The sequence below is a fragment of the Salmo salar genome, chromosome ssa02 (genome assembly GCF_905237065.1).
Source record: "Salmo salar chromosome ssa02, Ssal_v3.1, whole genome shotgun sequence".
Classification (NCBI taxonomy): domain Eukaryota; kingdom Metazoa; phylum Chordata; class Actinopteri; order Salmoniformes; family Salmonidae; genus Salmo; species Salmo salar.
In genome coordinates this window covers 45,636,059-45,650,663 of record NC_059443.1, presented here as the reverse complement: position 1 = coordinate 45,650,663, position 14,605 = coordinate 45,636,059, and the positions used below count along the sequence as shown (strand labels likewise).

The 14,605-nt window shown below is 44.7% G+C and overlaps 1 protein-coding gene across 1 annotated transcript in view; it reads left to right on the top strand.

The window, feature by feature from the left end:
* LOC106581764 (PC3-like endoprotease variant B) overlaps positions 1-14,605 on the top strand; it is a 165,908-nt gene that overhangs the window by 113,882 nt on the left and 37,421 nt on the right. Inside the window, exon 13 of the mRNA XM_045713256.1 lies at positions 10,211-10,324. Coding sequence (XP_045569212.1) covers positions 10,211-10,324 — 114 coding nt within the window. The remainder of the gene's footprint in view (positions 1-10,210; positions 10,325-14,605) is intronic.

Below are 14,605 nucleotides of genomic sequence, written 5' to 3'. Positions count from 1 at the left end.
CTCGCAGTCGGCATTCCAATTCATCCCAAAGGTGTTTGATGGGGTTGAGGTCAGGGCTCTGGGCAGGCCAGTCAAGTTCTTCCACACCATTTCTGTATGGACCTTGCTTTGTGCCCCGGGGCATTGTCATACTGAAACAGGAAAGGGCCTTCCCCAAAATATTTCCACAAAGTTGGAAGCACAGAATCGTCTAGAATGTTATTGTAGGCTGTAGTGTTAAGATTTCCCTTCACTGGCACTAAGAGGGCTAGCATGAACCATGAAAAACAGCCCCAGACCATTATTCCTCCTCCACCAAACTTTATAATTAGCACTATGCATTCGGGCAGGTAGCGTTCTCCTGGCATCCGCCAAACCTCGATTTTTCCGTTGGACTGCCAGGTTGTGAAGCTTGATTCATCACATGCACATGGTGATCTTAGGCTTAGGATGATTGGCCATGGAAACCCATTTCATGAAGCTCCTGACAAACAGTTCTTGTGCTGACGGTGCTTCCAGAGGCAGTTTGGAACTCGGTATTGAGTGTTGCAACAGCGGACAGACGGTTTTTCGCTCTAGGCGCTTCAGCACTCAGCAGTCCAATTCTGCGAGCTTGTACGGCCTACCACTTCGCGGCTGAGCCGTTGTTGCTCCTAGATGTTTCCACTTCACAATAACATCACTTACAGTTGACCGGGGCAACTCTGATTGTAGCTCTGTAACTCTGTAGCTGTCCGTGGCGTCTGCCTGCTGCCGTTCCTCAGTGTTATTGATGAGCCCGGGGCAGGGCTTTACCGCTCCACCTGTCACGCCACGCCGGCCCAGTCTCGCCCGCTTGGCTGTAAAATGGTCCGGAGGTCCCCTGGGCGAGTTGCGCTCCTAGGACATTACTGGTTAAGGGCTTGTATGACCTGCACCACACAGCCTATCCTATATATCACATCCCAGGGCTGATATTCCCCTCACGTCTTAATGGAGCTGAGCAGAGCACATGCACTCACAAACACACACACAGACACACACACACACATACATTAGTACTGTCATAACACCCACAACCTCAGCAGCGGAGTACAAAAAAACACACACTGTGCAATTAAAATAATTATCTCTGTCTAACTCTTTCCTCCTGGTTCAATGTGTTGACTCCAAATCTCTTTTCCAGTTTTACTCTATTTAAATATCACATGTTTCATTCCATCGTTTCATCAGTTTTACAGCTTTTAATATTCTGTACGTCTATTTCAATCTTTTACAATCTCAATATTCTCAACACCATTTTTGGCTACTTTGCCTCTTCACTAATTCTCTCAACCTCTGTTCATTCCCTCCATCTTCAGTCCACCTTTAATCCTCCCTCTCTTTTACCTGCTCCCAACACTCTTAGAGTCTGTCTGTACCACTCTAGTCTCCCATCACCAATGACAACCCCACGCTCTACCCTTACATTTACTGTATTATATTACAACTGTATTTAACCAGACAAGTCAGCTGAGAACCAGTTCCTATGTACAGTGATGGCCTGGCCAGTGGCGAGACTAAAGCATGTCCTGTCACTCTGTTTGTGTGTGAGTATGTGGTGTGACTCTGTGGTCAGATTATTAATGGAGGATGTGTGTGAGAGATGATTCCTCATTAACCCCGGTGGCCAGTGCTCAGCTAGGGGTCAGCCAGCCCCGCTCTGGGAAAGGCCCCGTATTCAAACACATGAGCGCAAACAAATGATCTTTTAATTTGCTCCAATCGCAGTGAACTGACAGTTCTCTCTCTCTCTCTCTCTCTCTCTCTCTCTCTCTCTCTCTCTCTCGCTCTCGCACTCTCTCTCTCTACCTCCACCCCCCTTTTTCACCCTCTCTTTCTTTCTCTCCCTTCCTCTGTCTGTTCCAACCCCGTTTCTTTTTTCTCTCTCCCTCTATTCCCACCTTCTGTCGCCTCTCTTCCGCTCTGCGTTGTCCATCTTCATCTGTCTGTCTATCTGTCTGAGCCACAGAGAGCAGGATAGCAGGGTGCTCTATAGCGGTTGGTGTAATGTGTAATCAGCTAGGGTTCTCAGTGGGACAGCACATGTGAAACAGGATCCACCCCTCTAATTGGTCTCAACTCAAACACTCCCGAGACACAAACTGATGATTGGGGTATTATGTGTGGTTTGCGTATTATCAGGGCCTTAAATGCAACGGTCCCTGGACCTCACCCACAACCTCAGAAACACACTAAAAGACAGGATCTTCGGAATCTCTGCTCTGCTCTCCCTGCTCTGTCTTCATTTTGTCCCTATTAATCCTCCCAGAAATGGAGCCAGAGTCATAGGAACTTCCCACATTTGGACATAATCTTTTAATGTGGTGCACTTTAAGCCTAAGTGAGCCCATTTGGAGTGACTGTGCGCAGACTAGGATTCTCCCTATCTGCTATCTGCACAAGTGTTACTAATGGTTTTATCAATTAGGCCTCGTCCAATAACTACATGCCTGTGATCTACTTTAAAAACAACCAGCGCAGTGCTGATTTGTGTAGTTAATGAGTGTGTGGGTGTGTGTCAGACTGTGTGTTGGTGTGTGTAAGTGACTCTGTATGTAGTCTTTCTTTCTAATGCTTCTTCAGAAGATCCTAATGCGATGTGTACCCTAGCTGAAGATATGTTTGCTTCCTAAGATGAGATAGTCAAGCCCAGGCTAGAGTGCCATGTTCTAACAGATCATATCCTCCTGAATAACAAGCATCACACTTATCACACAGATATACCCCTCAGTCATTGCTCCAAATATGAAAAACTGGACATGTTGATCACTGTACTGTATGCATGCTTTGCATATATATATATATATATATATATATATATATACTGCCCCAAAAAATAAAGGGAACACTAAAATAACACATCCTAGATCTGAATGAATGAAATAATCTTATTAAATACTTTTTTCTTTACATAGTTGAATGTGCTGACAACAAAATCACACAAAAATAATCAATGGAAATCCAATTTATCAACCCATGGAGGTCTGGATTTGGAGTCACACTACAGGCTGATCCAACTTTGATGTAATGTCCTTAAAACAAGTCAAAATGAGGCTCAGTAGTGTGTGTGGCCTCCACGTGCCTGTATGACCTCCCTACAACGCCTGGGCATGCTCCTGATGAGGTGGCGGATGGTCTTCTGAGGGATCTCCTCCCAGACCTGGACTAAAGCATCCGCCAACTCCTGGACAGTCTGTGGTGCAACGTGGCGTTGGTGGATGGAGCGAGACATGATGTCCCAGATGTGCTCAATTGGATTCAGGTCTGGGGAACGGGCGGGCCAGTCCATAGCATCAATGCCTTCCTCTTGCAGGAACTGCTGACACACTCCAGCCACATGAGGTCTAGCATTGTCTTGCATTAGGAGGAACCCAGGGCCAACCGCACCAGCATATGGTCTCACAAGGGGTCTGAGGATCTCATCTCGGTACCTAATGGCAGTCAGGCTACCTCTAGTGAGCACATGGAGGGCTGTGCGGCCCCCCAAAGAAATGCCACCCCACACCATGACTGACCCACCGCCAAACCGGTCATGCTGGAGGATGTTGCAGGCAGCAGAACGTTCTCCACGCCAGCATTCAAAAGTGACCAAAACATCAGCCAGGAAGCATAGGAACTGAGAAGTGGTCTGTGGTCACCACCTGCAGAACCACTCCTTTATTGGGGGTGTCTTGCTAATTGCCTATAATTTCCACCTGTTGTCTATTCCATTTGCACAACAGCATGTGAAATTTATTGTCAATCAGTGTTGTTTCCTAAGTGGACAGTTTGATTTCACAGAAGTGTGATTGACTTGGAGTTACATTGTGTTGTTTAAGTGTTCCCTTTATTTTTTTGAGCAGTGTATATATATATATATATATATATATATATATATACATACATATACATAGAGTTGAAGTCGTACGTTCACATACACGTTAGCCAAATACATTTACACTCAGTATTTCACAATTCCTGACATTTAATCCTAGGGGCCACTCCAATACCTTGACTTTGTTGTCCTTAAGCCATTTTTACACAACTTTGGAAGTATGCTTGGGGTCACTGTCCATTTGGAAGACCCATTTGAGACCAAGCTTTAACTTCCTGACTGATGTCTTGAGATGTTGCTTCAATATATCCACCTAATTTTCCTTCCTCATGATGCCATCTATTTTGTGTAGTGCACCAGTCCCTCCTGCAGCAAAGCACCCCCACAACATGATGCTACCACCCCCCTGCTTCATGGTTGGGACGGTGTTCTTCGGCTTGCAAGCCTCCCCCTTTTTCCTCCAAACATAACGATGGTCATTATGGCCAAACAGTTCTATATTTGTTTCATCAGATCAGAGGACATTTCTCCAAAAAGTACGAGTCCCAATGTGCAGTTGCAAACCGTAGTCTGGCTTTTTTATGGCGGGTTTGGAGCAGTGGCCTCTTCTTTGTTGAGTGGCCTTTCAGGTTATGTCAATATAGGACTCGTTTTACTGTGGATATAGATACTTTTGTACCTGTTTCCTCCAGCATCTTCACAAGGTCCTTTGCTGTTGTTCTGGGATTGATTTGCACTTTCGCACCAAAGTACTTTCATCTCTACGAGACAGAACGCATCTCCTTCCTGAGCGGTATCACGGCTGCGTGGTCCCATGGTGTTTATACTGGGGTACTATTGTTTGTACAGATGAATGTGGTACCTTCAGGCGTTTGGAAATTGCTCCCAATTTGCTCTACAATTTGTTTCGGAGGTCTTGGCTGATTTATTTTTTATTTTCCCATGATGTCAAGCAAAGAGGCACTGTGTTTGAAGGTAGGCCTTGAAATACATCCACAGGTACACCTCCAATTGACTCAAACTATGTCAATTAGCCTATCAGAATCTTCTAAATCCATGACATCATTTTCTGGAATTTTCCAAGCTGTTTAAAGGCACAGTCAACTTAGTGTATGTAAACTTCTGACCCACTGGAATTGTGATACAGTGAGTTATAAGTGAAATAATCGTTCTGTTAACAATTGTTGGAAAAATTACTTGTGTCATGCACAAAGTAGATGTCCTAGCCAACTTGCCAAACTATAGTTTGTGGAGTGGTTGACAAACGAGTTTTAATGACTCCAACCTTAGTGTATGTAAACTTCCGACTTCAACTGTATATATAGGCACTGTGTTTGAAGGTAGGCCTTGAAATACATCCACAGGTACACCTCCAATTGACTCAAATTATGTCAATTAGCCTATCAGAATCTTCTAAAGCCATGACATAATTTTCTGGAATTTTCCAAGCTGTGTGTGTATATATATATATATATATATATATATATATATATATATATATATATATATATATATATATACACACAAGAAAATATATATATATATACACAAGAAAATATATATACACTGCTCAAAAAAATAAAGGGAACACTTAAACAACACAATGTAACTCCAAGTCAATCACACTTCTGTGAAATCAAACTGTCCACTTCGGAAGCAACACTGATTGACAATAAATTTCATATGCTGTTGTGCAAATGGAATAGACAACAGGTGGAAATTATAGGCAATTAGCAAGACACCCCCAATAAAGGAGTGGTTCTGCAGGTGGGGACCACAGACCACTTCTCAGTTCCTATGCTTCCTGGCTGATGTTTTGGTCACTTTTGAATGCTGGCGGTGCTTTCACTCTAGTGGTAGCATGAGACGGAGTCTACAACCCACACAAGTTGCTCAGGTAGTGCAGCTCATCCAGGATGGCACATCAATGCGAGCTGTGGCAAGAAGGTTTGCTGTGTCTGTCAGCGTAGTGTCCAGAGCATGGAGGCGCTACCAGGAGACAGGCCAGTACATCAGGAGACGTGGAGGAGGCCGTAGGAGGGCAACAACCCAGCAGCAGGACCGCTACCTCCGCCTTTGTGCAAGGAGGAGCAGGAGAAGCACTGCCAGAGCCCTGCAAAATGACCTCCAGCAGGCCACAAATGTGCATGTGTCTGCTCAAACGGTCAGAAACAGACTCAATGAGGGTGGTATGAGGGCCCGACGTCCACAGGTGGAGGTTGTGCTTACAGCCCAACACCGTGCAGGACGTTTGGCATTTGCCAGAGAACACCAAGATTGGCAAATTCGCCACTGGCGCCCTGTGCTCTTCACAGATGAAAGCAGGTTCACACTGAGCACGTGACAGACGTGACAGAGTCTGGAGACGCCGTGGAGAACGTTCTGCTGCCTGCAACATCCTCCAGCATGACTGGTTTGGCGGTGGGTCAGTCACGGTGTGGGGTGGCGTTTCTTTGGGGGGCCGCACAGCCCTCCATGTGCTCGCCAGAGGTAGCCTGACTGCCATTAGGTACCGAGATGAAATCCTCAGACCCCTTGTGAGACCATATTCTTGGCCCTTGGTTCCTCCTAATGCAAGACAATGCTAGACCTCATGTGGCTGGAGTGTGTCAGCAGTTCCTGCAAGAGGAAGGCATTGATGCTATGGACTGGCCCGCCCGTTCCCCAGACCTGAATCCAATTGAGCACATCTGGGACATCATGTCTCGCTCCATCCACCAACGCCACATTGCACCACAGACTGTCCAGGAGTTGGCGGATGCTTTAGTCCAGATCTGGGAGGAGATCCCTCAGGAGACCATCCGCCACCTCATCAGGAGCATGCCCAGGCATTGTAGGGAGGTCATACAGGCACGTGGAGGCCACACACACTACGGAGCCTCATTTTGACTTGTTTTAAGGACATTACATCAAAGTTGGATCAGCCTGTAGTGTGGTTCACCACTTTAATTTTGAGTGTGACTCCAAATCCAGACCTCTATGGGCTGATAAATTGGATTTCCATTGATTATTTTTGTGTGATTTTGTTGTCAGCACATTCAACTATGTAAAGAAAAAAGTATTTAATAAGATTATTTCTTTCATTCAGATCTAGGATGTGTTGTTTAAGTGTTCCCTTTATTTTTTTGAGCAGTATATATCAGCACTTTTATCACTTTCTTTCCCTTAACCTCTGTACTTACCCTAGTTTTTGTTTTTTCCCTTCCCTTCTTTTCCTCCCTGTAGACTCCCCAGTGCTGAAATAAATTGTTTATTGTTGATTTGCTCTGTCTTCATGTAAATGATTAAACAGGGACAGTGTTATTCCTGTAGGTCCTGACCTTCTCTCTCTCTCTCTCTCTCTCTCTCTCTCTCTCTCTCTCTCTCTCTCTCTCTCTCTCTCTCTCTCTCTCGTCCTCCCTGCTCCATAGCTTCCTCCTGTGGGCTGGACACTGTCCTTGTGGCTCTCCCCCCTTCTCCCCCTCCTCACCCCATCATCCCTCCTCTCCCCCCTGCCCAGACCCTGTGTGTGTGATAAATTATTTGTGGGCATGCTTCGAGGGCCCAGGGCTGCTCATTCCTACACACAGAGGGGCCGCATTGATCCAGCCTGTGGTTCAACTTAATTGGAAACACAGTTATACCAGCAAGCTAGAGACACACTCGAAAACATATACACACACACTCACAAACACACACACATATGCACACGCACAACTATACACAGCACCAGCAATATACTCCAGCATGCACACACAGATTCACATGAAACATCTTCCCTTATTAGGGGGCAAAAAACACAGAGCATTCACTTGGAAATAACTCTTACAGATATCAGACACTCACAGCTCCTATACTCGCCAGCATGCACACATGCACACACAGACACACATAAAACACACACACGCATCCGTGCGCATACACACGCATACACACACACACACACACACACACACACACACACACACACACACACACAGAGAGACACACATGCACGCACACGCACACACACACACACTCACACACACCCTACACCGTTAAACATGCATGCTATTCCTAACCAGCAGCAGTAAAAAGGAGTAACAGTACACAGTGGAGTTGTAAGAAAGCCAGGGTTATTGATCTGCCCGGCACACTGACTATCATACAGCTAATAGATTACATCAAACGCATCAGAGCAGTCAATGAGGAGTGATCCTATTAACTGGAGATTTGTAAACAGTTGTGTGTTCACTCACTCAGACGTCTGCCCAGGGTTTGTGGGGCTTGGCAAGTGGACAGAGGGTGGGAGCTATGGGAGGTTTTGGGGCATATTTAGTGGTTCTGTCTCTGGCTGTCCTGGGTAAAATGGCAGGAGGTATTCTGAGCTTTCTGAGGCTGTTTCTGCTGTGGCCCGAACCCTACTCATGCCTGTAGGGGGAAAACAGAGATGTGGTGCCAAAACAGAAAGAAAGAAAGAAAGAAAGAAAGAAAGAGAGAGAGAGAGAGAGAGAGAGAGAGAGAGAGAGAGAGAGAGAGAGAACACACCCACAAATATACAGAGAAATGAAATCAGGTTTCCAGCCAATAGTGTGTTTTTAAGAGCAAAATGCCCTTTTCCAAATAAATAGATCTGTGTCACTGTGTGCTAAGAGACAGAGAATTCCGCGCCAGGGTTCAATAATTAATTCCTGAGTCGAGGGTTTTGGAGAGGCGCTGATTGGGCTGATTTTTTTTATTCTGTTATGATACAAAGGAGGCCGTTTGAAGTAATTTGTCCCAGAGAGAGCAGCTTGGAATACCATACAAGCTTTGATTTAGCAAAGCAAATTTAATTTCGTTTGCTTTATGCAAACCAGCCGGGGCCGGGGCGGGGGGGGCTTCTCTGATTTCACCGGAGGGGTGGGGGGGATGGAGGTGGAGGGGGCGTGGGGGGGGCGAGTGCACGCTAACCGAATCACGCCACAGCACTGCCTATATTTAATACGGCACCTACGCACACATACACACACTGTGAGCAACAGTTCAAAAGTACAAAGCCCAGCTCCCCACTCTGGAGCCCTTTGAAATCAAAGCTTCAAATAATTGAGTGTGCTGTGCTCTCCTTTTGTTTTATCTCTGATCTTTTCTATTATTAGTGGTATTACTCCTATGATGTACTGTAACACTCGCCGGTTGCCAGTTTTTGGTTTGTTTTGTTTTCTATTGTAATGGAAAGCTTTTTGAAAGCATTTTCCCCCTATATGTGATTGGAATGGTTTGGTTGGACTGTGTCTGATATTTCCTACCCATAGATTACGTCTTCCAGCGAAACAAATTGGTGTTGCATTACGGATGTTCTTGCGTTAACCATGGCCTTGGGATTGTCATATGACTGTGTGTATGTTGCTCTGGATAAGAGTGTTTGCTAAATGACATAAACGTAAATGTAAAATATCAGTTGTATTGAGCAGGTAGAACCTCATTCCACAATTTAAACAGATTCTTATTGTCTAAAGGGGATTTGTTTAAAAGCCACTATTGTGAAACTGAAACACTGGGACGTTGTAGTTGGATACAGCACAGTTTAGCTACAAGCAGATCATGTTATGTAAAGGACACCAACGTGTACAGTATGTGAGCTTGACACGGCGTCGCCACAACCGTATTAACCACCTTTAATCAACTTTGTTGTGGCTTTGCGAAGCAGACATGACAACTTCTCTTTGGCTGTCGAAGCCGACACCAGTGCTACTTAGTCCGAGAACTTAATGTTAGAAATGGGTGGTCAACGCAGTTTTTAAGTTCCATTCAAGTCTATTTTCTTAGCCAGCAATAATGAGTGGATAAAGGGAGAAAACCCAATTTCCTTTATGCCTTTTTATATCCTGAAAAGGCTCTCCTTGACGACCCTTTGGTCTTTTGTTAGAGAAAACGGAGCTAATATCCTCTAGCTCTCTGTGCAGTTTAAAGGTCTTAATTGGATTCCATTAGTATATTGCTTGACATGACACTTGAGTCTGCTGTATTAGAATACCCTGCTCGAGATTAAAAGTCTCCTCCATTCATTCTTTCCGCCAGCCCCTTTGTTACGTCTCCAATATACTTTGTTGAATTCATAGTTTTCGCCAATGTTATTAAGCTCGAAATGACTTAAACAGATGATTTCACTTGTAGAAGATGTGCAGTAATGGGCACAATGGCAGGCCCAAATCATGTGCACATCTTCATGTGTGTGTCCACTTTCTCTGCTAAGCAAAATATACATGTGTTTCATACCAAATCGTGTGTAGCCTACATGTGTTTCTGTGTATGTCTACATGTTCAACTCCTTGTAGATTTCATCATAAGGGAATATGAGGAATATCATAAAGGAATGAATGCTTCTTGCTGTGGTTTGATGGAGTATACAATACACATATTGTACACTCATGTATTTGATGATATTCGTCTTCCCAGTCCTGACTTGACATGGAGGGATGTGCAGCATCTGATCGCCATGACGGCCAAGGTCCCCGACCCCAAAGAGCCAGGATGGAGTGTCAACGGAGCAGGGTACCACATCCATGACAGGTACTAGTTACACACACCGTGTAAACACACCACACACATCATGTATGCCAGTGGTTCCCAAACTTTTTATAATCCCGTACCCCTTCGAACATTCAACCTCCAGCTGCATACCCCCTCTAGCACCAGGGTCAGCGCACTCTCAAAAGTAGTTTTTTTGTCATCATTGTAAGCCTGCCACACACACACTATACAATACATTTATAAAACATTTGAATGAGTGTGAGTTTCTGTCTCAACCCGGCTCGTGGGAAGTGACAAAGAGCTCTTATAGGACCAGGGCACAAATAATATTATAATAATAATCAATAATTTTCTTTAACCATCTTACACATGAAACCTTATTTGTTCATTGAAAATGGTGAATAACTCACCACAGGTTAATGAGAAGGGTGTGCCCGAAACTCTGAGCACATAACTCTGCAATGTTGGGTTGTACTGGAGAGAGTCTCAGTCTTAAATCATTTTCCACACATAGTCTGTGCCTGTATTTAGTTTTCATGCTAGTGAGGGCCGAGAATATTTTTTTAATTGTGAATCCCATTTTAATTTGGCGAACCCCCGGCCGCATTGCGCATACACCTGGGGTTTGTTTGACTATCGAGGGGAGTAAGGCGAGCTACTTCCTAACTCAGGTTTGATCACTAGGTTCTCCTTTTATTTGTGGCACTGCTTTCCTGTGCTACTCAAGTGCTGCTTAATTAGCCATATATACTGTAAGCCAAAGATCTATACACATTTATTATCTTTTCATTCAAAATCTTTCTCTCGAGCCGCCAGTTCTGGTTATAGACCACACGGACACGGACACATAGAGACGTATAGATGACACACTTGACACTACCACAGAAGCAATTAATGGCAAAGATCAGAGGTTTACCCTCTATACATGTTTTTTATGGAGGTAGCTGTCATGACATTTCTTCCGCTCGCTAGATCTAAATTAAGTTGAGATCAGATCATGGAAACGCGCCCGGTAGAGATATGATTCTGAAAGTAAAGTTAGCATTAGTAGACACAGTAACTGTAATAAGATTACCCATTTAGAAAAAATAACACTACTTTACTTGGTTTCTCATAAAAGTTATCTGATTATGTAACATGTTACTTTTGTAACACGTACCCTACAAACATCGCACATACTACAGCCATTGACATATCATGAACAGGACACATAGACGCATGCACTCACATACAGAAACACACACACATACAAACTAGGGACATGATACGGACACCACACACCAATGAAAAACACACATGCTACAGCCAAACAGTCCCACAGACAACACGTGTATCCTCCACAACACACCAGCTGTTCTGGAAAACTATGTGATCACGCTCTCCGCAGCCGATGTGAGTAAGACCTTTAAACAGGTCAATATTCACAAGGCCGCGGGGCCAGACGGTTTACCAGGACGTGTAGCGCGAGCATGCGCTGACCAACTGGCAAGTGTCTTCACTGACATTTTCCACCTCTCCCTGTCTGAGTCTGTAATACCAACATGTTTTAAGCAGACCACCATAGTCCCTGTGCCCAAGAACACTAAGGTAACCTGCCTAAATGACTACTGACCCGTAGCACTCACATCTGTAGCCATGAAGTGCTTCGAAAGGCTGGTCATGTCTCACATCAACACCATTATCCCAGAAACGCTAGACCCACTCCAATTTGCATACCGCCCCAACAGATCCACAGATGACGCAATCTCTATTGCACTCCACACTGCCCTTTCCCTCCTGGACAAAAGGAACACCTATGTGAGAATTATATTCATTGACTACAGCTTATCGTTCAACACCATAGCGCCTTCAAAGCTCATCAATAAGCTAAGGATCCTGGGACTAAACACCTCCATCTGCAACTGGATCCTGGACTTCTTGACGGGCGGCCCCCAGGTGGTAAGGGTAGGTAACAACACATCCGCCACGCTGATCCTCAACACAGGAGCCCCTCAGGAGTGCGTGCTCAGTCTCCTCCTGTACTCCCTGTTCACTCATGACTGCACGGCCAGGCACGACTCCAACAACATCATTAAGTTTGTCGATGACACAACACTGGTAGGCCTGATCACCGACAACGATGAGACAGCCTATAGGGAGGATGTCAGAGATCTGGCAGTGGGGTGCCAGGACAACAACCTCTCCCTCAACGTGATCAAGACAAAGGAGATGATTGTGGACTACAGGAAAAAGAGGACCGAGCACGCCCCCATTCTCATCGACGAGGCTGCATTGGAGCAGGTTGAGAGCTTCAAGTTCCTCGGTGTCCACATCAACAAACTAGAATGGTCCAAGCACACCAAGACAGTCGTGAAGAGGGCACGAAAAAATCTATTCCCCCACAGGAGACTGAAAAGATTTGACATGGGTCCTCAGATCCCTAAAAGGTTCAACAGTCACCATTGAGGGCATCCTGACTGGTTGCATCACTGCCTGGTATGGCAACTGCTTGGCCTCCGACCGCAAGGCACTACAGAGGGTAGTGCGAACGGCCCAGTACATCACTGGGGCCCAGCTTCCTGCCATCCAGGACCTCTATACCAGGTGGTGTCAGAGGAAGGCCCTAAAAATTGTGAAAGACTCCAGCCACTCCAGCCAAGTCATAGACTGTTCTCTCTGCTACCGCACGGCAAGCGGTACCGGAGTGCCAAGTCTAGGTCCAAGAGGCTTCTAATCAGCTTCTACCCCCAAGCCATAAGACTCCTGAACAGCTAATCAAATGACTACCCAGACTATTTGCATTGCTCCCCCCCTTTTTAAACCGCTGCTACTCTCTGTTGTTATCATCTATGCATAGTCACTTTAATAACTCTACATACATGTACATATTACCTCAACTAACCGGTGTTCCCACACATTGACTCTGGACCGGTATTCCCCTGTATATAGTCTCGCTATTGTTATTTTACTTCTGCTCTTTAATTACTTATTACTTGTATTTCTTATTCTTATCCGTACTTCTTTTTTAAAATGCATTGTTGGTTAGGGGCTCGTAAGTAAGCATTTCACTGTAAGGTCTACACCTGTTGTATTCGGCGTATGTGACTAATAACATTTGATTTGATTTGATTTACACTTCAGACAGCATATATACACCTCAGATACTACACCATACTACTGATATTACACCCACATTGTAAAACAAACACTCTTTTACGACTTGGGAATAAATGATTTTGGCAGGGGAGAAGTAGCGTTGTTAGTGTCACCATGCATGTGTCTGACGAGTGTGTCTGACCGTGTATCGATGCTCTGATTTACTGCACCAAGCAGGGCTCAGGAAAATGAAAGCACTCTCTCCTAATGTAAGAGGCGAGAATCAGAGTGAGAGATGCTTTAAGCGCCAGGCTCCTCCACACGTCGTATAAATGCTTTTACATCGCGTTTACAGCGCCTTTACAATATCAGTCGAGCAATGGCATCGCAGTAATCAGTCTCAGAGTTGTAATGTATTTTCTCTCTCTCCCCCTTCTCCCCCGTCTTCTTATCTCTCTCCCTCTCTCACTGCATCTTTATCAGTCACTTTCTCCTCTTCTTTTTTATCTGTCTTTTTGTCTCCATCTTTATACCGTATTTCTTTCTCTCTCTCCTTCCTTCCTTCTCTCTCTTTCTTTTGGTTTAATCCTTCGCTCTCTCTCGGCGATATGTAATAAAACAGATTATACCCAGTCTGTTTCTCTGAGAAGAATAGATGAATTAGATTATAATGATTCATCACAATGCAGTTGTTGTTGAATTACATCAATTTAGGTGATGTGGCTGAGGACTGGTAATGCCCTGATCATACTGTTGCACTGTTCTCAGTAATTACAACTAATGGTTCACTGTGTGGCTAAAGACCGTCAGAGCAGTACATGGGTTTAGGGTCACTTAAAATGGGTACAGTTGTTAGGAGATGGTGATAAAAATGTAACATATCTTAGGTTAAGATTAGGCTAAGAGGAGATATTGTGTTGCAGTAGAAATTAGGGGACAGTGTGATGATGCTGGCTATTCTTCAGGTCAAGAACAGTTTTGTTCTACGGTGGTAAAGTATATGAAAGATGATTGAAAAACCATGGTTAACAAAACAGAAACGACACATTAAAGAGGGGAAATGTATGAGTCTTCAGAAAGAGTTTAAAGGTGTAAAGAAGTCCGTTGGGTAGGGAGTAGGATCTAGGATGGGTTCTCTGGGGATCGGCTCACTTTTCAGGAACAATTGTCTTTGGGCCTGGACAGGGTTATAGTGGGGTTATAGCTGAGTTATAGCTGTGTTGGGAGAAGTATTTCTGTGCATGA